Source organism: Miniopterus schreibersii (genome assembly GCF_964146895.1).
Source record: "Miniopterus schreibersii genome assembly, chromosome: 7".
Classification (NCBI taxonomy): domain Eukaryota; kingdom Metazoa; phylum Chordata; class Mammalia; order Chiroptera; family Miniopteridae; genus Miniopterus; species Miniopterus schreibersii.
Genome location: NC_138108.1, coordinates 76,621,932 through 76,648,667, shown reverse-complemented (window position 1 = coordinate 76,648,667; position 26,736 = coordinate 76,621,932). Strand labels below are relative to the sequence as shown.

Here is a 26,736-nt window from a genome sequence, read left to right as displayed (position 1 = left end):
GCCGAGCATTGACCTAGGATCCAGGAGATCGCAGTTCAATTCCCAGTCCAGGCACAGGCCCGGGTTGCAGGCTTGATCCCTGGTAGGGCGTGTAGGAGGCAGCCAATCAATGACAACTCTCTCATCACTGATGTTTCAACTCTCTCCCTTTACCTTCCTCTCTCTGAAATCAATAAAGATATATTAAAAAAAAAAAAAAAGTTCTTGTATAGTTGAAGTCCCAGAAGTACCACATTTCCTTGCCAAGAGGACTTGGTGGTAACATCAAGGAGATAAAACATAGCTGCTTATTGGAGCTGTGTTTTTGGTAAGAAATTGAAGAAACTCTTTTTAATGGCTTAAAAAAATAAAGACTAAAATTTGGCATTCAGAAGCTTCACTATTCATACTTTAAGTGTGCTGTGCCAACATGCACATGCACACAATCCCCATCACACTCTCAAGGAGAAAACAAAAAAACAAGGCAGATCCCCTCAATTTCAGAAACTAATCAAGTTATTTGGAACTGAAGTAAAAATATGCCCAACCATTCAGAGCAAAGCACCTTGCAGTTAGTTAAGCCAATAACAATGAAACACAATTACATAGGAAAGACTGAAAATGATCACCAACCACTGTTGACCCACCACCATGAAGGAAGAACTGGTTGCACAGAAAGCTGACCAAAACCTTGAGATCACCACAGAAACTCAATAGATTTCAGGTAGTAAACAAACTAAGAGCAAGAAAAAAAGAAAAATCCTATGAATTATCAAAGTTCATTTCATAAATAGACACAAAACTTGAACAGATGATGCAATTGACATGACCAATCACATAATTCCCAAGAAGTGCCCCCAAGCCACACACAATTAATTGGGAAAATGAACCCCACTGATTAACCCCAGTAAGCCACAAAGTATCCATATTTGTATACTTACTATCAATCTAAAAAAAACCCACCACTCTGGAAATCTACACAAAAGCAATCTCTTCCCTGTCATCAGGAGTATTGCATTATTTGATTTATTGGACTATAATGATGTTTCCCTTTTGGCTTTATCTTCAGTCTTTAATGAAGAAAACACATCCAAAGATGTAGCACCATGTTGTATGGAAAAACATGTAACAAACATATTTTCCTTATGGACCTGGGAAAAGGTTCTATTGACTATCAGTGAAATCTTTTTTAACAGAGAACTGCCCCTGCCACACTCCCAGGTCACGCTAACCAAAATAAGGAGAGCTGTCTGATGTTCTTCAATCAGACACCTGCACTCCAGAGCTTCTGCAACCATCTCTCTTATTTTCTCCACCCCAATAGCTGCTTAATAATATGCCTCTTTTCAGCTTACAAATATGAATAATTTGCTTTCAATCATATTTAAAGTACTCTACAATTATTGCTGGGAATTTAGAATACCATTAAGCAAGCAATATTTTATCTTGGTTTAAGGAGTTAACGAACCATTTCCTGTCATGCTGGTCTGTTCCAGGACTCCTTGGAAGATTCTCTATCTCCACCAGCATGGGACCAGAGGGAATGGGTGGCGTCACAAGCAGAGTAGATCTCACACCCCAAGCCTTTGGACGCAAGTTATAAAAATCATCTGTTTTGCCTAGATAAAAAAATCTCTTCACCAATAAAAAGAACATTAAAATGGAATACTATCTACATAGTTAACAAATATAATGTAAACAAATGCTTGAATGCTATATATCACCTTAAAGATAGATAATAATCTAACTGAATATTAATGTTTTATTCATTTTACAGGATTTACAAGAACAGAAAGTTTTATAGAGTGCCTGCATAGTCACTACATCTTACAGAATAAAATAACACAGGGTTTCACATGACTGAGCCACTTTATGGAAAACGCACAAAACTCTCCCAGTTACATCACTATGAAAATTTAATTAATACTACTAGTTTTTGTCATAATTATCTACAGTGTTCTAGTGCTTTAGAAGCTTAATATTAAGAAGTCTTACCTGTTGGGAGCCATTACTCTGAGTTGAAACAGTGCGAACACTGTAAGGGGGGAAAAAAATCTATTAAAAACCATATATACAGCTTCATATTGCCAGATGACAATGAAAGTAGCTTTATTTTTAAAAACATTAATTTTCTTTCAAATAAAAAAATTACTGTTGCTTAAAACTAAGAACGTAAAACGCGCAGAGAACATTTGCTTTTATAGACACACACCTGGCTCTTCCATAGTCTGCTTATTTTCTATTTCCATATATTTTAATTGTGCTTTAGATGTACTAGATGTGTTTTAGATGTACTACCAATCTTGTTTATTCATTGGACAATATTTGTCAAAGATGACAAGATAATGATAGCAGCACAAATGATGCCTTAAACTCAAGGCATTCCACAAACACCTATATAAACTTACTGTCTGTCACTTTTTTTGTATATTCCTACCCTCTCAAGATTTTCCAGTGTCAGCAACAGCTCAGCATTTTATAACTCAAAAGGCCTTAGTATAAACTTAAAGTTAGAAACTTCTCTGTATTCCTTCCCCTCCAAATGACTGTGTTTTTAAATTTTTAATGTCACTCATTTTCTTCCCTGCCTCTCACAAAGCACTTAAAAAAACCTGGAATCTGTAGTACAACAAAATAAATATTAAAAAAACCTCAGGATGGCTAAAAAAAAAAAAAGAACACCAATAAATATTCAATGAAATAAGAACTCAAAGAGGAAATAATACCACAATAAAATGAGCGGAAAAGAGTATACTGACTTCAGATCTTCTAACATAAGCATAATTAGTATTCGGAAATAAAGAATTCAACTAAAAAATTTATTCTAAGTTATTTTAACAGTTTCTTGAAAGTGAGAAACTAATGTAAAGATTTAATGAGAGCACTGTGTTCCAGAAAAATGAGATATAGAATTAAATACATTCAGCCCCTTATTGTTAAATTATTGACCTCCAAGGACAAGTAAAGAATATTTCAGGTACTCCAAGGAGAGTTAAAAGTCAATTATTGTTAGTATCAAGTGGGCACAGATTTTTCCATAGCAATACTAAAGAATATTATACCCAACCAAGACATCATTCTAATAAAAGGAAATAGGCAAAGCTTCTCAAAAACAAACAAACTCTGAATGCAATATCCAGGAGACTTTCTTAGAAGAGTAAGAGCAAAACAAAAACTGTATGATGATGAAAGACAACCAATTAAAAAAGGACTCACAAATGATGAAGTTTTGCTAAAAGGCTGGGCAGTGAGGGAAACCATTTTATGTTATTTTTTTAAAAATCATCACCTGAGGATACGTTTTTATTAATTTTAGAGAGAGGAAAGGGGAGGGAGAGAGAGAAAAAAGCATCCATTGGTTGCTCCCGTATGCATCCTGACCGGGGATTGAACCCACAACCTAGGCATATGCCCTGACCTGGAACTGAACCCGCAACCTTCTGGTGTATGGAACAATGCTTTGACCAGCTGAGCCACTCAGCCAGGGCTATTTCATGCTATTTTTAAATTAACTACATCTCTATTACAAGTCACCAGAACTTGCACTACCATTGCCTGGGTTCAAATCCAAGCTGTGGCACTGGCTCTGCTCACAGAACCTTAGGTTCCTCGTTTGCATGAGACTGCTAATATTAATTAATATTCCTAACAAAGTACAAAGAACAATGATAAATAAAAATGACCCCCCCAAAATATGTATGTATGTGTGTGTCTGTGTGTATATACACAAATATATGTATGTATATATATATATATATTTGTATATATATATAGTTTAGTGTAGATTTATTGCCAAGGCAAATGTAAAAAATATACCTGTCAAACACGAGTTCTTTTTACTAATAATGTTGCTCTTCTCAGAGTACATTACATGCTGGTTTAAGTAACTCATAATCCCAAATATTAATGAAATCTGATTCAACCTTCTTGGTATAGAAATTAGACTCACTACTCTATGATCCCCTAGGTTACTGGAGCTTCTCCTTACACTGGGAATGACCCCAGAAAGTGATGGATAAAAGACGAATAATGACATGAGAAAAAAAGTACTTAAATGATGTTAACTGGATCAGAGCTCCTTGTTTTCAAACAATCTGAAATGTACAAAGTACTATTTCCTCATAATTACACATATTCTTTCACCTCCACTAATATGAAAGTAGGAAGGGACACTTCCCCTTTTAAGGGGTTACCTGCAATAACTGACCTCTTTTGCTTTTATTCCACTTCTACTCATCATTTCCTCCATTTCTTCTTTTCCTGTCTTTTCCGTCTGCAAAATTCTATCTGCTTAGCCTGTACAAAAATGTGAACTATCCTTTGAAATGTCACCTCTTCTTAAGATACTTTATATTATCAGTCAAGACTCACAAGAAAATAGTTAGGAGGAGACAAAATAGTACAAGGAAAATGACTGACATCAGCCAATTTAAAAACTTGTTATTCAAACTGGCACAGTACAAGGTCAAGAAGCTTTTCAGATCAAATAGTTGTGCTTTTTCAAACAGTACTGTTTTCCATGGTTCAATGGAGCAAAACTGTTCATGCAAACAGAACGAAAGGGCAAGACTGAAAGGGCATTCATGCCAATCCCAGCTCAGGCTCTCAAGCACCATTATGAGTAATGCTCAATAACCTTCAGTGAGGAGAGCTGGGTTTTCGTCCCTCTCATCCAATTTCATTTTATTTCTAAAAGTTTATTCTAATAAAAAAATAATAAAGTATCATCACTTAAATATCCCATTTCTAATGTATTTTCCAAAGCCAAAGCATTACTCAAGAAGAGAAAAAAAATTAATTAACGTTAAATTAATTTTAACTTTAGGAAAGAGACTATATAGTCACTTACTTTTCAGTCAGAAATGTGTATTTCAAACGTTTTTTAAAGGATGACAAATTCTTACATAATAAAAGTCTTAATTTTTCAGCTACATATCACTGCTTAAATACTTTGTTTATATTTCTGCTAACTTCACCAGATTGTGTTAAGATCTAATATCCTGTCCTAGTGTCCCTTTCAGGAAAGCAAGACATGATCCATCAAACAAACAAAACAGTTAAAAAAATACAGAACACCTCTAACATTTCTCCACCATTATCTCAACAACAGAGGTTATATATAACTCCAAGAAAAATAAAATAACCAACAGCTAAAGAAACTTCAGGGGTACCTTTCAAAAAGCAGATGCTTTTGTGGTGAACCACTAATCATAGCCTGGCTTTAATGGCTTTCTAGGTAAAAAAACAAAACAAAACTTAAATAGGACATCTCAAGGTGAGTCTGAACATACTCAGTATAGACAAATTTTAAAAAGGAAGAAATTTTAATGTCCAAAATCTGATACGTAACAGGCATTCCAAGAAACTTTGATACATACCAAGGTTGAGAAGCATTGTTATGAAACTATACAATGTAATATATACTATTAAAATTTATTGCTTCATCAGATGTAGGACTTCCGGAATGGTGGTCTGAGGACCCTCTCCCCAGGAAAACAAAGATTTAGCTGGTGACAGTTATTTTTTTTTTTTTAATCATCAAAAGGCATACATCAAGTGGAGAAACATTTATTCACGAAAATCTTCCATTTCTCAAGAGCCAAGTCTGGCATTTGAGCCACAATTTGCTCCCCTTCCCTATTCTCCCAAGTTCAGTGTTGTGGAGGCTCTACTCCAGGTTGGTGCAGCCAAGAAAATGAACTCTCTCCCAGCAATGCAGACTTTAAATCAGTTATTTCAAATACGTTCAAGAACTAAAAAAATAAAGGAAAGTATGAGAACAATGTCTCCACAAATAAGAGAATATCATTAAAAGGAAAAATTAGAAAAAGAACCAAACGAATTCTGGAGTTGAAATGCACAATAACTAAAAAGAAAATTCACTAGGAAAACAACAACAGATTTGAGCAGGTGGAAGAATAAGTAACTTGAATATAGGTCAAGTAAGATTATCTAGTCTGAGCTACAGAAAGAAAAAGAATGAAGGAAAATGAACAAAGACTTGAAGACCTGTAGAACACCGTCAAGTGTAGCAACATATGTATAATGGGAGACTCAGGAGGAAAGAGCAAAATAATAATTTGAAGAAATAATGACTGAAAACTTCCCAAATTTGATGAAAACAATATATCATAGAAAGCAACCAGAAGAGAACTGGACTGGGAATACTTATATCAGACAAAATAGACTTTAAAACAAAAAAGTTACTCAAGAAAAAGAGGGGCATTTTATCATCATAAAAGAATCAAACAATTATAAATATATATGCACCTAACAAAAAGCCCCAAAATACATGAAGCAAAAACTGAAAGAACTGGAGAGAGGAATAGAGAATTGAAAACAATAATAAATACTTCAATACCCTAGTCTTAATACTGAATAGAACTAGGCAAAAGATCAACAATGAAGTAGAAATCTTGATCAACAGTATAAACCCACTAGACCTAACAGACATCAGAGAACATTATATACTCAACAACAGCAAAATCTATATTCTTCTCAAGTTCAGATGGACCATTTTCTAAAAAAAATCATATGCTAGGCCATAAAACAAGTCCCAATAAATTTAAAGGGATCAAAATCATATATATAAATCATATTCTCTAACCAGAATGGAATAAAATTACCAAAAAAAAAAAAATTAAGATATTCACAAATATGTAGAAATCAAGTAACACCTCTCAAATAACCAATGTATCAAAGAAGAAATCACAACCGAAATTAGAAAATAATTTGGGACAAATAAAAATGAAACTATAACATACAAAAACTTATGGAATGTGATTAAAGCAGTGCCTGTAGGAAAATTTACAGCTATAAATGTTATATTAAAAAAAGAATATGGCGAGGGTGTGGAGAAAGGGGAACCCTAGTACACTGCTGGTGGGAATGCAGACTGGTGCAGCCACTATGGAAAACAGTATGGAGGTTCCTCAAAAAATTAAAAATGGAGCTGCCGATTTGACCCAGTGATCCCACTCCTAGGAATGTATCCTAAGAATCCTGAAGCATTCATCAGAAAGGATATATGCACCCCGATGTTCATAGCAGCACAGTTTACAATAGCTAAGATCTGGAAACAGCCCAAGTGCCCATCAGTAGATGAGTGGAATAAAAAGCTGTGGGACATTTACACCATGGAATACTATGTAGCTGTAAAGAAGAAGAATCTCATGCCCTTTGGGACAGTATGGATGGTCCTGGAGAATATTATGCTAAGTGAAATAAGGCAGGCAGCGAAAGAAAAATATCACATGATCTCGCTTATACGTGGAATCTAAAGAACTTAATAAACTAACGAGCAGAATAGATTCAATGACATGGAAGCACAGTTGAGATTGACGAAATGTCAGAGGGAAGGGGGAGAGGGGGTGGAGGGGGAGAGAGTAACCAAAGAATTTATATGCATATATGCACAACCCAAGGACATGGTCAATGGTGGGGAGAGTGACTGGGGAGGGGGAAGGAACGGGGGGGAATGGGTCACTGGGGAGAAAAAGGGACATCTGTAATACTTTAAACAAAAATAAAAATTATAAAAATTAAAAAAAAGAATAAAGATCTTGCCCTGGCTGGTTGCGTCAGTGGTCTGAGCATCAGCCCACACACTGGAAGTTTGCAGGTTCGATTCCTGGTCAAGGGCATGTATCTAGGATGCAGGCCCTGGTTGGGGCTCCTTTGGGAAGTAACCAATCACTGTGTTTCTCTCGTGTCGACATTTTCCCCCCACCCTCTCTCTCTTCCACTCTTTCTAAAAATCAATGGAAAAATATCCTTGGGTGAGGATTAACAACAACAAAAAAGGATAATATTCCCTATCAAAAATCTAATCTTCTGCCTTAAAGATATCAGAAAAAGAGGAGCCAATTAAACCTAAAGCAAGCAGAGGAAATGAAATAATGTATCAGAGTGAAAATTTATGAGACAAATTGATGAAACCAAAAGCTGTTCTTCGAAAAGGCCAACAAAATTGGCAAACTTTACAAATGCTAATGAATTTAAAAAAAGAGAAACTCAAATTACTAAAATTAAAAATGAGTAAGAGCACCCTGGCTGGGTGGCTCCGATGGTTGGAACATCGTCCCGCACACCAAAAGGTTTCGGGTTCAACTCCCAATCAGAGCACACTCCTAGGTTATGGATTCAATCCCCAGTTGGGGCGTGTATGGGAGGCAAGCAATTGATGTTTCCCTCTCACAACGATATTTCTCTCTCCCTCCCCCTCCTTCTTCTCTCTAAGAATCAATAAAAACATATCCTCAGGTGACGATTTAAAAAAATGAATGAAGGGGGTTAACACTACCACCCTTATAGTAATAAAAAGGAAAAAGGAATAATATGAACAACTGTATGCCACAAATTACTTAACTTAAATGAAATGGACAAATTCTAGAAAAACTTCCAAACTGCCTCAAAATGAAATCTGAACAGACCAATAACAAGAGATTGAATTAGAAATCTTAAAACTTCACACAAAGAGAAAGTCCAGGCAAGGTGGCTTTAATGGTGATTCTACCTCATTTTAAAGAATACCAACTCTTTACAAACTCTTCCCTAAAAGAAGAGAGGAGGAAACATTTCCCAACTCATTCTGTGAAGCCAGTATTACCCTGATACCAAAACCAGATGAAGACATTACAAGAAAACCACAGACCAGTATCTTGGATGAATATAGAGACACACACACCCACAACAAAATATGAGTGGATCAGATTCAGCAACATGTAATATAAAGAATTATACACCCTGACAAAGTGGAATTTAGTCCACGAATAAAATGATTATCTGCAAATCAACCTTTCTTCTTTGAGTCTATTGCAAGGACCACAATTTATTCATCTTTAAATCCTCAGTCACAAGCCAATAACAAACATATGTCATTCTCAAAGACAGCATATCCATACCCATCCCACTCTTCATTTCTTTGAACTGATTTATTTTTTGTGTCAATTTTATCTGGCATTGTGTGTGTGTTTGTTCCCAAATGCTTAGAGACAACACTGACAGGTCGTCAACAAATAACTTGTTCAGTTAATGACAGCAACTACATAAATTCTTAAAAATTCTATGTCAATTCCTTAGTTGCAAGATATTACCCACCTGAGTTCTTCAGGTTTTGCTGTAGCTGCTGACAGGAAAAAAAAAAAAAGTCCCATGAGTTTCCTCTTACACGATAAACTGCAACACTACTCATAAAAGTAAAACTAGACTAATTGCTCTGTAAGCCATGTTTCCAACCATAGATTTAAAAACCTTCATTTCATAAAAGTGGTCTAGGGTTCACATCATTAAAGTCAACATGACAATTACTTCCATTTTTAAAAATAAAGTAATAAAATAAGCATACATCTCTTCTTTTAAAACAATACCATCAGCAAGCCTCCTAGAGTGAGCTGAGTGACAATGGAGTGTTGTCAGTTCAAAATAAAAGGTAACTTAGAGTTTTACACCATCACAAGTTGAAATGCCTTCATTAATAACTATATATTAATGTATAGCCATTCCAAACATTAAGAATATAAGTCAATTTTTAAAAAACTGACACTGCCAAACATTAAGTCATGGTGGTTGTTTCTGGACAATTGGTGATGCCCCTGATACTGAACATAAGTAAAATTCAATCTGTATTTTATTTTATTTTTTAAGTATGTTTTTATCGATTTGAGAGAGAAACATTGATCAGCTGCCCCTTGCACATCTCCCACTGGGGATCGAGCCTGCAACCTGGGTATGTGCCGATGGGGAATCAAACTGGTCACCTCTTGGTGCACAGGGCAACACTCAACCAACTGAGCCACACCAGCCAGGGCTCAATCTGTACTTTAATACAAACTTAGATTTGAAACCAAACATGAGTTTTAGTTGATTTGTCAAAGTAAACCATGCTTTTTATTATATAATTAAAGTAACTTACAGGAAGTAACATTTATGAATTTGCAAATGTCTATGTATATACACTGATGATTAAATTTAAAAACTGTTATTTCACAGAATCCTTAATAATATTATAATACCACATTAAGTAATTTTTACTTAAAAATTATTCATCATTTATCAATGCTTTTAAAAGTTCCTAAGGGGATTTTAAAGATTATTATGAGTGAGATCTAAAAGTCAAAAAGGGAAGGGAAAATGTTGCTCTGCAGAATAACTAAAATAGTTAATATGAACAAAAACTGAACACAAACTCAGCATGGTGTTTAAGTTGGGATTAACATAAAGTTTAACCTCAGCAATCACATGTGCGCTTTTCCCTTTGTAATTTTATTAACCAACTGTGCCTGCACCAAATTCAACAAATAAGAGTACTTCAGCTGACCCAACAAACCTAGGAGTCAGACTTGACCCTTTTGAGCGAGTGCAGCAAAATGGTGAACCGTCAAGAATGAACAGCTCTGCCCTAGCAGTGTGGCCCAGTGGGTAGAGCGTCGACCATGAACTGAAGGGTCTCAGGTTCGATTCTGGTCAAGGGCACGTACCTGAGTTGTGGGCTCGACCCCTGGTCCCAGTTGGGGTGCGTGTGGGAGGCAACCAATCGACATGTGTCTCTCTCTCAGTAATGTTTCTCTCTCTCTTCCACTCTCTCTGAAAAGCAATGGAAAAATATCCCAGGGTGAGCATTAGGGAAAAAAACAACAGTCCTTTGAAACAGGGCTGCATTTCACCTTTCATCTGGAGAGTTCGTCGAGAATACCGTTTGCTGGGCCTTCTTTCAAAGGATGTCGATCTTCTTGCCTTATTGGTTTTTGTGGTCTGATACTCAGTTTTCCCACTAAAATAAGTAAGACACATTAACAGGAATAAGAGAATGAAAGACCTGCAGGAATCAGATACACATGAAGGAGAGAAAGTCTACACTGGGGTTCTTCTTTAGCCACCCTCAATTTCATCCTGAGGAAACTGCTTCTGGTAACAGCCTTGATGTCTCTTTACCACGTCATTCTTTTTCTCTGACGCTTGTGTAAAATATGCAATACACAAATTATACTCTCTTTTCTTAAGCGGGCACATCCCTAAGAACATAGTAAGTTAGAGATACCTGTGCTTTTACAGAACTCCCTTCCCCTCCCCATTCATACTCAATGAAAAATGTGCAATTAACTCGAGATTTTCAGTTACTTTTTCTAATTGTGATATAGTTTTCAGAATAATTTTCCAGAAATATTTAAAACTATTATCCCACTCTAGATTTCCATTTAAATTAAGAAAATGCCTCCCCACTTTTAATATAGATAGAAGCTCTCTTAATGAATCTCACAAAATTATCTTGCCACAATTTACATTCCTTCTCCAAATCACAATGACTGATTTTCATGGCATGTTGAAAACTCACAATCAATAATCTACTCTCAGGTAAACCAAAACATTCCTACCTACAAGCAACAAGCAAGCAATCTCTAAGAATAAGGAAACTTCCAGTTTATAAAGGACAAGAAATGTTATCCAAATTAATTTCTTTTCTCTATATGGTATTCAGCTGCTAGATGAAGATGCCTTAAAGCTCTTGTTATACGGATTTACATCGGGGGCTAATTAAGATATAAAGTAGCTCTGGCTGTGTGGCTCAGTGACTGGAGCATCAGCCTGTGCACCAAAGGGTCATGGGTTCGATTCCCGGTAAAGGGGAGGTACCTGGGTTGTGGTTTGCTCCCCACCTCCACTTGGGGTGAGTGTGGGAGGCAGCCAGTTGATGTGTCTCTCTCTCCCCCTCCCTCTCCCTCCCTTCCACTCTCTCTGAAAAGCAATGGAAAAAAATATCCTCGGGTGAGGGTTAACAAAACTACTACAACAAAAAAGATATAAAGTAAATGTCAACAGGAATATAAAAATCCATTACACCATTATGTTCCCTGTCTATTCTGGAAATTACAATCAATAACAATACCACTTTTATTGTAACTAATGGAAAACACTGGCAAGCCACTTTATTTCTCTGTGCCCTAATTACCACATCTGTAAAATAAGGGGTTGGCCTAAATTTTTTGGCCTCTATGAAAGCTATAGCAGGCAGCTATTAACACCGACCTATATCTAAATCGTGATCCTAGTCGAATAAATCCTGATCGCTGAGAACCCTTCTGGACAGGGCCACGGAGGCGGAAGAAGGCGTGGTGCTCCACAGCACACTTCCATAAATGTTTGCATGCTTTTGGATGTTCCAGTCTAAAGACAAATGTATGTTCCTGCTCTTTGCCCTGAAAAACAAAAGGATGCAAAGAGAGTTAATTATTAGGTCAAACATTCCTGTCAGCTATGAATACAACCCCAGCAATACCAAGAATCAAATAAAGGATCCAGTTTGCTCCCTGAAGCTCAGAAACTCTTTATAGCTACCTATATAAAAAGGAAGAGCTGAAATCAAGCTGTCCATTTTCTCAGCCAATATAAAATTATTCCTAAGAGGGTCCTCTCTACTATGTGATCTCATTTCTCACAGGTATATAAAATGAGGGTTTATCTGCCATACTTTGGGATAAATGTGTAATATAATTTAAAGGATCAGACAAAACCTGGCAATATTTATCAACAGACTTAAAAATGTCCACATTCTTTGTTATAGTAACCATACTTGCAGGAATGTAATTATAATAGTTAACATTCATAGGCACTTTCCTATGAATTTTATGTGAATTACTTCAATGAGCAGATATTACCATTAGCCCTATTTCACAGATAAGAAAACTGAGACTCAAAAAATTAAGTCCAAGGTCACAACGCTAGTAAGAGAGGAAATTAGAATTTGAACCTAGCCATTCAGGTTCCACAGCCCGTTTGTAGTATCTAAGCTATACTGTCTCTCCAGATTTTCTAAACAACAAAATTCGTACCCAAATATTTTCTTCAGTCTCATTTATAAGAGTAAAAACTGGCCAAAAAAAAAAACCCCTAACTGTCCAAAACAAAAGAAATATTTATGAATAAATGATGAATGTACTATTGCTTATTCATATTACAGAATACTATATAGAGATTAAAATGAACTAGATCTACATGGCTACACCTGTTTGGGTAAAATAAGCAAGCTGCCAAAAAAAAACATAGATATGTATGATTTATGTAAATTTTAAAAACAATTCTACCATGTGTTTATGTTTGGAAAAAGTTAGAAGAGGATGATGCCCTCCAAGAATGGTGACCAGCTACGGGAAAGGAAAGGGCATGCTGGGGGGTTAGGCCTTAGCTGTATCAAATATACTTTTTAATTTATCTATTTCTAAATGATAATTCTGAAGAAAAAATGCCAAAAATGTTAAATCTAAATGAGTGAACTGGATATCAATTTTATAATTTCTTTGTACTTTTCAGTATATTCAAATATTTTGTAACTTAAACTATTTTGTCATTTAAAATATTTTATAAACTCTATATGTAGGTTCTTCATGACCTTGGTACAGGCAAAGATTCTTAAATTTTAAGACACAAAAAGTACTGACCACAAAGGAAAAAATTTAGAAATTGTATCACATTAAAATTGAAACCCTCTATTAATCCAAAAGATAGTACTACGGAGAGAAAAGGCAAGCCAGGGAGCAGAAGATACTTGCAACATACGTATGACAAAGAACTAACATCTAGAATATATATAAAGAGCTTCTTCAATGACCTAACAGAAAATGAACAAAACACTTGAACAGGCACTTCATGAAAGAGAATATCCAATAAATATGTAAATAAGTTCTATATATACAGTCATCAGGAAAATGCAAATTAAAAATGATTCTACTATCAGAATGGCTAAAATGAAAAAAAAATAACAAACATCAGCAAAATGAAACAAAGCTCTTGTAACACTGCAGGTGGGAGTGTAAACATATCAATCAACACTTTGGAAAACGGTTTGGCAGTATCCACCAAAACCGAACACACACAGAGCCTGGTGTTCAGAGCAGCACTCTCCTTAACAGCCGAAAATGAAAAACAATTCAAATGTCTATGGTGGATAAATAAGTGTGGTCTACTCATAAAATGGAATACTACATACTATATAACAATATATATTATATACAATATAACAATAAGCCAGCTAAAACTACTCACTGCAACAGGGCTAAGGCTCACAAATACAATGTTGAAATAAAGAAGCCAGTCACAAAGAAAACATTGAGTCACGTTTCATAAACTGAAAATATAAGCAAAAACTAATCTGTGGGGTTAGAGTCAGGAGAGTGGTTATCCTTGAGGGACTGTACCTGGTATGGGGCACAAAGAAGATTCTATTCTGGTACTATTCTATTTCCTCATCTGGATGCTGGTCATACAGTTATATGTGAAAATTCAAAAAACTGTACATTTATATTTGCACTTATCTGAATGTATGTTATATGTCAATGAAATTTACCAACAAAAACTACACACAGGAAAAAAAAAAGGGAAAATGTATAAACTCAGAGTAGGAGAACCTTTCTATGACACAAAACCCATAAGCCATAAATGACTGACAAATTCACCTATTTAAATTTTTTTAAATAAATGGCAAAAATCACAATAAGCAGTGCTAAAAGACAAACAACAATTAGATAAAGTATTTACAATTTCTATGACAAAGGGCAAAACCTGTAAGAAAAAAGGCCAAAAGGCCAAAAACCCAAAAGAAAAATGGGCAAATGATATAAATAGACATTCGGAGAAAAGGAAATACAAATAACTCAGACGTATGAAAAGATGTTCACTATCACTCATAAAAAATAAAAATTAAACCTACAATGAAATTGTTTTTTACCTTTTAGATAAAAATGTGATAACTCCCAGAAAAAAAGTCTGTACACAGATAAATAGCTCAACTTAATAGGCTCTCTCCATATCCATGACAAATGCACCTAACTGTTTGGACCAGCAAGTCCACCTCCAGAAAATTACCCTACAGATGCATGCCACTGTACAAATTAATGTCTACAGAGTGAATAAATGTCCACTAATTAAGAACTGATTAAATAATTAGGGTACGTCCTAGAATACTATGCAGTTTTAGTTTGTGTTTCTTAATAAGAACGAAGAAGCACTTAATCTACTGACATGAAAAAGATTCCAAGTTATAATGTACAGTTTAAAAAGGATAAGTAAAGAATAGTATATAAGCATGCAGACTTATATGAAAAAGAACTGAGCCTGGCCAGTGTGGCTAAGTGGATTGAGAGTTGTCCCATGCACCAAGAGGTCACTGGTTCAATTCCCAGTCAGGGCACATGCCCTTTTAAAAAAAAAAAAAAAAAAAAGAACAACTGATACACACGTTTGCTTGCATATATGTACAAAATACCTTAAAAAAGATATCCAAGAAGCTAATGCTGTATTACGTATCAGATCAAATCTAAAATGCCATCAACTGTAAGATGTGTGACAAGTGTGTCACCAATTAAATTATGACCATATTTTCTTATCACATAGAATTGTATTTAATTTTTGAAGGACTACCTTTAGATTTACATTCAAATATCATTTAATCACACATATGCTTCCATAAAAAGGAAAATACTGGTAAAACATTCTTTTTAAATGCAATATCCGCCTCTTCTGAATCATTTTCAGCACATTTGTTGATGATAAAAGAATCACCCTCTGTGCCATCAAGAGATTTCTTTTTTAAATGATCTATTATTATTGTCTCTATGATTTTCTTCCAGGTTGTGTGACAGGGCAATCCTTTGCATGTATTTCAGTAATAAAACTTTCAAAATTTAGCACTCTTTCATCTAATTTTCAGAATCTTCTCTTTTTAGGTCCTACTAAGTAGTCCTTCTCACACTTCATTGTATATACAAATCCTTTTAACATTCTGTCCAATTTGTTTTTATCTATACCTACCTATATGTATATGTGTTTTTCAAATTTCTTTGTATGCATTAAAATTACTTTTACTTATTCACAATTCTGTAAGTTTTGACAAATGCATAGAGCAGCAATTTTCAACTGGTGTGCCACAGAATTTTTAAAACATTCAATACCCGACTATTTAGTCAGTCAGGGGCACTGATCTCTTTTTCCTTAGACTATAAAAAAAAAAAAAAAATGACAACAGCCAATACAACAATAGCTATCCAGTGAGAATGAATCAGAATTACACCTATTTTTCTGGGTCAGATTGGCAAAGGATGTATTTTCTGGTGTGCCGCAGAATTTTAGTAATTAGCTTATGTGCCGTGAGATGGAAAAGGTTGAAAACGACTGGCACAGGTATAGCAATCACCACCAAAATCAGGATACAGAATAGATTTCTCATTCCACAAAATCCCCTATGCTATTCCTTTGTAGTAAAGCCTCCTCACTATACCTAGTCTCAAACAATCAGGTTGCCATATAAAATAAACTAATATCTGCATATATGCATAACCCATGGACACAGACAATAGTGTGGAGAAGGCCTGGGGAGGGGGGGAGGTGGATTCGAGGTGGAGGGGATCAAGGGGGGAAAACAGGGGACCTCTGTAATACTTTCAACAATAAAGATACATTTAAAAATAAACATACTCATATAGTCATGATCTTTTGAGCCTGGCCTCTTTCACTCAGCATTTGAGTTGTACCCAAGTTACTGTGTGTATCAATTAGGAACCAGATTTAACTGGGAGGGGAAAAAAGGTAATTGTCAATTTAGAAGGCTTTATTTTAAAATATTACTAGGTAGAGCTTTTTGATTAATCTTTTTGATCAGGTACTAAAGGGATAAAGTCATTTAAATGTAATATGAGTGCACATGAGACATAGCATCAATGAACAAGAATAGTCTTTTATTTTGTCTTTAATCTTAAGGGCAGAACAACCATATTTTGAGAATGGTACAACCTGAAGTGAAAAATTATTTAATTAAATTATCAGTTACACTAAGTTCTGTGGCTCTATAAAACAACAAGGCGCATTTCTCCCGTTCAGAGATTTGAGTTACTGCATAGCAGCCACTGTTAAGTAAGTACCGCAGTTCAGCTCCCACCTGGTCATCATCTTCCACCACCACCAGGGTTAATTTGGTCTTCTTAAAATCCAGTCTGGTTATCTTGGGCCTGTAACAATATGAGAACAGCAGCCAGATTTCAAAAAAATGTCCTCTAAATTAAAAAAAAAAAATGTTGTTACTTCAAGCACATTAATCATCTAACTTGTGAACTGAAAACTGGTAAGGGTAAAATAAACACAACCTGCACTGCCCATCAAAAAGGCCTCCAATTTAAAAAATAGTTAAGATAACAGGAAAAAAATTTCAAAAGCAATCACCTCTAGCAAAATTGATGCTGCACATTTATCAGGCATTACAAATGTTAAGGAGCCCTGGCTGGGTGGTTAAGATGGTTGGAGTGTCATCCCGTCCACCAAAAGGTTGGGGGTTCAACCCCCAGTCTGGGTGCGACGGGAGACAACTGATCGATGTTTCTCTCTCATCCATCTTTCTCTCTTTCACTCACTCTTTCACTTCCTCTCTCTAAAATCAATAAAAACATATCCTCAGGTGAAGATTTTTTTAAAATATTAAGGAAAAAAATTGAAAAAATCCATTTAAATATTTCATAGGCCCCCAACTATGGTGTAAATGATTCTCTAGGCCTAGTGTCAAGGCAGCAACACAGGAACTGGATAGAGGAAAGACTATACTTTTAAAAGGCATAAAGAAAAACAAATTATTGATTAGGGTCTTCAACTCTATTTTCTATAGCAATTTTGGTTTGAGAAAATACATCTTCAATTTAAAAAAAAAGTTTTTTAAACCTCATTTTATGACCCACTTTCCAACTCTCCCATTTGTACTAAAATCCTAAACAACCTACCACATTTGAATGCTACCTCTATGAACTGTAAATGTCAAAACAATGCAACTCTCACTAATTTTTAAATATAACTTAAGTAAAATATAATTGTAAAACATAGCTTGTTTATAAGACCTGTTAAGTAATTGTACTAGGCCAAGGAAGGGGAGGATCTGGCACTTATTTAAGTGTAACCAATACTTACATAATGCCTACTAAGTATCAGGCACTCTTCTAAATGTTTTACATGTATTAATGCAATTCATTCTCACAGCAATCTATGAGGTGGTACAAAAGATGCTTTCTTTATCTCTCCACCTAGAGCATTTTCTGGCTATGAAGCTATCCCATTAGCCCACAGGGCAAGCTGGAAGTGTCAGAGAATTAAAACTGAAGGACTGAGTAAATAAATACCCCAGAGCTCCCTCATCCAGCAATGGGCAAATATAAAAGTGTTCCACTCGTCTCTCAGAGAGTCCCTAGCAGGGACACCTGGATGCAAAAACAAATGAATTACTATCTTCAACTTAAGGGGAAGTAATTTTCAACCTAAAATTCTATTCTCGGCTCAATTATCAAGAAAACATAAGAGAAGAGTATACCATTTTAAGGCATCCAAGGATTCAAGTAATTTACCTCCCATACCCTTTTTTCAGGCAGTTACTTGAGTATATATCAGAAAAAAACAAAAGCAAAGAAAGGAAAATATGGGAAGAAGACACAGAATCCTGGCAAGCAACAGAATAATGGAAGTCCCAAAATAAAAGCTGTACAGCAGCTTGGAGAGCAAACAGTTCCCATTGAAATAGAAGAATCATTTCATATAACCCTTGAGAATTTGAAAGAACTTAAGGAGAACACAAAGGCAGGTAATTTAAAGGGATGTGTGTGGTGCTGTGCAAGACACTGGAGGAGGGGGAGCCAAGAGCTCTAGGAAAAACAAAAGACGATATGGAAAGGAAATGTAACCCCAGTTGTGAGTTCAAGGATTTCAGATTTTGGGGTTGATCAGGAAAAAGACAGAGAGAAGTATTGCACAATGAGCTGTATTGAGAGGTGTTTGAACAGGGTTTCATGAGATGAAGTCCCTCACAGCAGGAGAATAACCAGAGACAAATGGCACAGAAGCTCCACCAAGAAGGGGAAAAGGACATGGGAACTGCTGGAAGAGAGAGGAATCAGAGAGGGGGTTTATGTATCAAGGCAATGGTACTCAGCAGCAAGGGAGGAATCTCTGGGTCAGAGAGTTCTGAAGGGTAGTATGGGTTTGGGGGCATTTATAGCTACAAGATAGAGACATTTGTCTCATCTATGGCTAGCAGTTTTTAGTGGGATATGCAAACAAGATGGGCTCTAAATGGCTAAAAATGTAATTATTGGCTATATGTAAAGCAAATGGATGTGTAAGAATTTGAATTTGGTGCGGGTAGGCTTTGAGCTAACAGTCCTCACATGCTGTGAAAAAGTAAACAACATAAGGGCCAGCGCAGGGCCACTGTCAGCCCCCGCTCACACCACCAGCACACTGCTGAAGTCTGACACTTTTGATACAGACGTAGTAATGTAAACACTATTTCCTGATTTTCAGCTTTTAGAACCAATCAAAACCTGAAGAACTTAATTATGATTATGAAATCAAAGTTATATCTATCTGTGATGTAAAACACAAATATAATTTAAAAGTCTGGATGATAGAAGTTAGGATACAGAAAGAGCATAGCTTAAAAGAAGACACAAAAGTATTAATATCTTCCTCTCACACAATAAGGAGTAGGGAGTAAAAAGACTGTCTGTAGAACAAGAAATACTAAAAACAGTGACACTGAGGCAGAATAGTAAGCAGCTAGGAAAATTCCTTGGCAAATAGAATGGGGAAACTGAGAGAGGTAGCTGAACAAACTGCCCGAGCAATTTACAGACAGATACAGGTCACCTCCCTACAGATAACATCTAGGCCTCAGCTGTATTTCAGCTCCAGGCCCAGAAAAGCACCAAAACCAAGAGGGCTTGCCAGGACCAGCTGCAAAGACCAACAGTCCGGTCCCCTGCCCTGGCACTGACCAATCAGTGGAGACCCTTAAAGGGCACACCTAAAAAAGCTGATGACTATTCTATGGAAAATCTCCCCTAAGGCCTCCCCTAAACTCCCAGATTTTAAAATAATCTTCAAAACACTCATATGTGGAATCTAAAGAACAAAATAAATTAATGAACAAAATAGATCCAGAGACATAGAAGCAGAGAACAGACTGATGAATCTCAGAAGGACGGCTTGGGGGGGGGGGGGGCATGGGTTAACCCAAGAACTTACATACATAACCCAAGAACAGAGGCAGTAGTGTGGTGAAGGCCTGGGGCGGGGTGGAGGGGATCAATGGGGGGAAAAAGGGGACATCTGTCTTTCAACAATAAAGATAAGTTAATAAATAAATAAATAAATATCCTCAAAACAAAGTTCCCAGCATGCGCTCTCCCGCCCTGAAGCATGCCTGGGCCTTTCCCTTCCCTCTTCTTCCCTCACAGGCATGTATCTCCCAAACTCTGTTCCCCATGAGACTTGCAATCAGGGGACCAATGGGCAGCGGTAGCTCATCCTGGGCTTACCCCCTGAACCTGTCTCCAAAGCCCCCCTTTCTCTGATTTCTCAGTGAGCCAAAGTAGCCCCACCTTGGCTCATTTCTTTCCTGTAACATTTTTAAAAAGCTACAGCAGCCCTGCCTAGGCTCTCTCCTGTTGCTTCGTCTGTCCTAAGCCCTTTCTTGTTTCACTGTCCTCAGCTTTAATAAACATATTTTCAAGATCACCTGGACTCATAAAATCTTTCCTGCATGAAGTCAAGAACCCACACACTGCAGGTGGCCAGTAGCAGACCTGATAAGGCCCTTTCCAGTAAGAACGTAACTACATGTGAACATTTAATATATATAGAAATATATTAACATTTATATTAAAACATGTACTTTGACATACCTTGAAACTAATGGAAAATACAGATAAAAGTATTTTAAAAATTGCCTCTGGGGCGTGGGACTAAAGATGGGTAGGACTATTATGGGAGACAGTTTCAATTGATTTATAACCTTTTCATATGATTTCCAAACTCTGTTTTGTGTATTAATTTCAATTAAATGTTTTTACACATTAAAATAAAAAACAACAATAAATATCTTTGACATTAACTCTACTTACCAAAAAAATAAGCCAATTTTGGTCTCGCCTTCAAAAACAAGAACTCCTGTTGGGGTTAGTCCCAAGCTATAGTCATTCCCATCTCTAGCCTAATTTAAGGAAATCAAAATGTGTTAGCTTTATTTGCATAAAACAGGTTTCACATTTTCACACAACTGTTTAATTTTATTTTCACATAGAATTGTATTAATTATATACAAGTAATATTAATACGCAAGGTGTTTTCAACAATTAGAGTATCCAAAACAACATTCTCAGGAAAATTAATGAGTACATTTAGTTCACTGAAACACTGTAGTTTTAAAGTATGTCTTCATTAAAAATATTTACACTCCCACTAAAACAAAAGCTCTTTCCAGATTCTTCCCATATTCTATTCACCACTTCAGTCACAAATTTTGAAACTACCTTTCTGGGAAAATTTAGCTACTTAAACTATAAACAACTTAAATCACTACACAAGCTATCCTACAGCCTATCAAAGACCTCTCAAGTTACAGATTATTAACTTTGCTTCCTAAATTACTTCAATTTTTATAGAGCCTGCTTAGCTTACATGATATAAGATGGTATGAAATGAAGTAAAAGAATAAAAAGTGGTTTAAAATCTTTAAAAAGTAACACCTTCAAAGAACAGACATACTTTTGGGAAATTTTGATGGTTTCTCTTCTTTCTTATATTAACCTTTCTGTGAGATTCTTATCATTCAGTATTTAATCTCAGCCTTCATAACCACACATCTAAAGTTCCCACTGTTAGCCCATGCAAACTCCATGGCCTCTCTCTCACACTGAAAAATTTCATAGTCACCCTGTATTTTGAAGAAATAAATTTTTTAAAGAGCATCATAGCCCTGGCTGGTGTGGTTCAATGGTTAGAGCATTGGCCCATGCACCAGAGGGTCAAGGGTTCGATTCCCAGTCAAGGGCATGTACCTCGGTTGCAGGATCCCCACCCTAGCAGGCACATGTGGGAGGCAACCAATCAAGTCTCTCTCTCACATCAATGTTTCTTTCTCTCTCTCTCTCTCACTCTCTCTCTCTCTCTCCCCCTCCCCCAACTCCCTTCCACCCTCTAAAAAATTCAATGCAAAAAATATCCTCAGGTGAAAATTAACAAATAAAAAATAAATAGCACCACAACACAGTGCTTACCTTGACCACATGCATATCAACCCCATACATTTCTAACCATTTGGCTTTATTCAGGTAATTGGTTTCAGCTTGTGCTGGTGTCTGACCTCTGAAATTAAAAATAATTTTTTAAATAATAGTAATAAATTTTAAATGAATTCTATACCAAGCATAGAAATAGAAGAAAACAAATATAAGAGTCCGGCAAACATGGCCGTCAAGGTTGCGGAGTTTCGGCTGCCAGCTCCCTGCTTAGGGTTAATGAGTTTCTCTTCGTTTACAAGAAACGTGATTAGCGCTTCATAAATTACTTAGCCACTCTGTTCCTCATCTTCCCATCTGAAAAAGGTACATTAAGACTGGCCCTTAAGACTGTTGTGAGGATTGAGGATCAGATCGCCGTCTGGAACACTTAGAAAGCCCTCTGTGTGTTTGCTATTATTATTGTTATTGTTACCTCCCCCTCCTTTACTCCTGCCTGTCTGGCACTGAGCGAGGTTCTGAGGTGAAATGAAGATGCCTAAGGGAAATGGGCATTTACTGAGTTCCAAGCGATCCCCTTGCACGAAACTGCAGTAAAAAGGGATTTCAGCAAGCGCTGGAACTGAGCCTCAGAAGCGGAGACACATGCCGATGGAGCCACCTGACTTGGGATTCCGCACTCTTATTAGCCATTAAGCGGCACAGTTCGCAGCACACACCATACGGGGTCACACCGCGGTTTGGTGAAGGCATTCCCTCTTTCTACCACACCTCTCTTCTCACTACTTAAGGCCCAGTCCAGACAATGTTCCCTGATGGTCCCGCTCTCTCCTCTGGTTGGCCAATAATAATAAAAGTCCTTAACATTTAAGAAAAATAATATTACTATTATGGTGATGTTAAAGAAAGTATGATCAAATGTCAATCAAGTACCTGTATTCCTTCCACTTCTCAAATATAGCCAGCTCCATCTCTTCAGTTTGAATGGGCATGAACCTGAACTCAGATACAAGTTCAGGGCTATGCTCAGCAAGATCATAGTCACCAAGTTCAGCTACAAACGTAAGTTTCACAAAGTTATATATTGTTAATAAGTTTATTTCCTGATGAATCTTTCTTCAAAAATAATTTTATTAATAAATACTGCTAGAATTAGAATCTTTCTTAAACTACCAGGAATTCATAACAATCAAACCACTCCCAAAAGTAAATGTAGCTTACACTTATGACTTATCTGTCTATACACACAAATCACCTATTTGTGGCTGGCGGTATATTTCCAATTAAATGTCTTTCATTTATTCATACCTTATAATGCTTAGCTTTTAAAAACCTCTCTCTAGACTTCCACAGAGAAATACCTTTGATCTTATAATGAATAAACAAGAATATTTTGCAATCCTTAACACTTAGCTGGCACCTGTTAAGAATCTAATATGCAAAGAATGTGACATCATATAACACTATAAGATGTCCTGGAATTTTAAATTATTAATCCTAAAGAAATAACACAGAAAAAATGCTAAAAAGTATTTCAGGAAGGAAGACAGTGGGAGAAGAACTGAACAATGCACATTTATGTACTCATCTGTGCTAAGATCTGAATTGTGGGTCTGGGGAAGAAGGGAAACATTCTAATTTTCTATACTTAAAAATGTTTTCCTTTAAAAGAATATTTTACTCATTAAAAAATTAAAATATTTCTATTTTTACTTAAAAAAATTTAGCTATGGAGAGAAAAAATACATGAGAACTACACTGAAATAATCATAAAAATGATAACATTTATTGAACACCTGCTGTACACACTGGACATATGACAGATATATTGTCAATTAACTTCACAACAACCTTGAAGAATGTTATCACACCCTATAATGAGGAAGAAACTGCTCTTTTGTCTGGACCACAGTGACCTTAAGAAGCTCCAAACCAAATCTGCTACATAATGTTGTTCAGGATATGTACTAAAATGGTTCAGAAAAGTGAACTTGAGAGTATGAGAAAAAGTTAATAAAAACTATTCTAATAAATATAAAATCATGAATGAGAAACAAGAAGCTCTTTTTATGAAGATCGATGTAATACTTCAGCAAATTTATTCTTAAGAATTAATAGGATTTGGTAAACTATTAGCGGACAAAGAAAAGCATAGGACAAAACATGAAACTTGGAGGCATCTAACATAATGGTGCCATGGATGAAAAGATCAAGAAATAAAGAAATTTTATTTATTAAGTATTTAGTGAGCACTACTCTGTTTTGCTAAATACACAAAAATGTATAAAAAACATATTTTCAAGAAGCATATACTTTGCCTGTCATGAAAATTACATAATGAGACAGAGACTAAATGACACAATATATGGTATAACAGATATTGAAAATGACAGCTTTTCAGTAGATCAAAAAACTTTAGAATTAACAACTTCATATAGGAATTCATAAAACGTAAAAAATGTGCTTTCAAGAAAGATGCATGCAGTTATATACTTCTGATCCTTACAGTGCTAGAGGTATAGCATTTCCAAACTAGTATTAAGTCCATATTTTGCAGATGAGAGAAGTTTTAATTTGTAGACAGACTAGGATAGTAGATGGAGACAGATAGAAAACAATTTATACTAGTGGCAAATTCCTGAAGTACAAAAATTTCATCCATTCACCAATCCCTCTATCAACAGGAAAATATGCTTTCTTAAATAGTGGAAGCACATGTCCTGGCCAGCATAGTCCAGTGGTTAGAGCACCGGCCTGTGCACCAAAGAGTCACAGGTTCGATTCTCTGTCAAGGGCACAAACCTGGGTTGCATGTTCCCCACCACAAGTCGGGGTGCCTGTGGGAGGCAACCAATTGATGTGGCTCTCTCACATCGATGTCTCTCTCCTCTCCCCTCCCTCCTCCCTTCTATTCTCTCTAGAATCAATGGAAAAAAATATCCTCCAGTGAGGATTAACAACAACAACAAAAAATAGTAGAAGCACAAAATAAGCAAAATATTACATTTACCATAAAATGTTAAAATTTTAGTCTTATTATCTATACAGTGGCAAATTAAATACTATTGATCTTAGAGGAATTGGGGATAAATATGGAATCAGCCCCCCTTCCAAAAGCATAAAATTATAGTAAAAATATTTCTTTCCGCCCTGGCTGGCAATGCTCAGTGGTTAGAACATAGAGCATTGGCTTGAGCACCTGAGGGTTGCGGGTTCTATTCCTTGTCAAGGGCATGTACCTGGGTTGCAGGTTCAATTCCTGGCCCTAGTCGGGACTCGTGCAGGAGGCAACCAATCACTGTCTCTCTCTCACATGGATGTTTCTCTCTCTCTCTCCTCTCTCTCTCTCTCCACACTTCCACTCTCTAAAAATCAATGGAAAAAATAGCCTTGGGTGTGGATTAACAAAGAATATATACATTTCTTTCCATTTTGTGAACAAGGACTGAAATGAATGTTTTATTAAAATTTTGATTTTTTAGAAGAAAATTCCTATGTTTAACAGTATGTGATCAATGTAATAAGGTACAAGATCTGAGGTTTTCATTACTCTCATTTACTGAGAAAACACTTTTTTATCTTTAAAATACCATCAGGAACTTTTAAATACACCCTAAGTGTTTCTTTCAGGGATTTGTTTTTAAGAATACTACTAAAAGTAAACCATGCAGCTATAGCAACTTACTAATATATAACTGTATTCTTTTTAAGGAAAAAGTTAGCTGAGGGTCAATTATAACATATACTTAATTATCAAACAGACTGCAATATTTGTTTGAAAACACTATAGACAGAAAAAGAGCAAATGAAATGAACAGAACAGAAAAGAAGGCAATGTTCTGAAACAAGTGAAAGTGAAGTCAGAGTTGGATACTGATACAAATTTACACAAAAACAATGCTCTTTCTCTTTTTGCCTATCACTTTGAATCTTTTGAAATTCTTTAAACACACACTGAAAGAATTACGCTTTACTCCCAATAATCAACATGAGAATTGCTTACCTTGCAGATTATAAGCTGCCAACTGAACTGCTGTATCAAAGGGACACTCCAACCTGAAACCAAACACAATTTCCCAACCTTCAGTTTAAGATAAATGGAAATATATACTTTAGGTTGACCATTTCTTTTTCATAATTAACTATGAACTTATTTTTCAAAAATATTTTTCAACTACTCAAGAAAATGTGATTTACCTTAAGCAACTAATACTCACTTTCCACTGAGAATATCTTGTTTTAGCTGAAGAACAAATAAATACCTAAGAAAAATAAAAGGCACAAATTGAACTAAAGAGAACAATCTACTGTAAAAAATAATCTTACCCATCTGAGAAGAACCATTCTTAATTATAGAACTTTACCCACAATAAAGTCTATAAAAGAAAAAAATAAGGAAAGGGGCAATAATCATCAGGAGGGCGGTAGCATGTCTGCAAGATAACAACAAGAAATAACAGGCACAGAGCACATACAGTAGAGAGAAAAGGTTCAAGGCGAATTACTGAGAATGAGCTCTGTGAGCTGATTTAACTTTACTCTGACAACGCAGCCACCTCATAGGTGAAGGGACACAAACATATAACTGTGGATAATAGCTACAGTCTCACTGGCAGAGTAGTCAAGAGCAAAGCCCTTCTGAAGGGACTCAGCAACTCAATCTTTTACTTAATAAATAGTATGTGGAGGCCAGCCGGTGTGGCTCAGTGGTTGACCGTCA

General features: G+C 36.0%; 1 protein-coding gene across 14 annotated transcripts in view; it reads right to left on the bottom strand.

Moving 5' to 3' along the window:
• The window catches only part of EPB41L5 (erythrocyte membrane protein band 4.1 like 5), a 114,813-nt gene that overhangs the window by 61,605 nt on the left and 26,472 nt on the right, over positions 1-26,736 (bottom strand). For 6 of the 14 annotated variants that reach the window (XM_081143398.1, XM_081143406.1, XM_081143399.1 and 3 more), the window contains exons 6-16: positions 26,234-26,278; positions 26,020-26,072; positions 22,950-23,070; positions 22,056-22,143; positions 20,901-20,989; positions 16,904-16,973; positions 12,004-12,173; positions 10,644-10,750; positions 9,079-9,106; positions 1,975-2,014; positions 1,448-1,614 (exon numbers count right to left, since the gene is read on the bottom strand). In XM_081143398.1, the coding sequence (XP_080999524.1) occupies positions 1,448-1,614; positions 1,975-2,014; positions 9,079-9,106; positions 10,644-10,750; positions 12,004-12,173; positions 16,904-16,973; positions 20,901-20,989; positions 22,056-22,143; positions 22,950-23,070; positions 26,020-26,072; positions 26,234-26,278 (978 nt within the window). The remainder of the gene's footprint in view (positions 1-1,447; positions 1,615-1,974; positions 2,015-9,078; positions 9,107-10,643; positions 10,751-12,003; positions 12,174-16,903; positions 16,974-20,900; positions 20,990-22,055; positions 22,144-22,949; positions 23,071-26,019; positions 26,073-26,233; positions 26,279-26,736) is intronic. The other 8 variants (XM_081143401.1, XM_081143409.1, XM_081143403.1 and 5 more) reach the window with 3 other exon arrangements.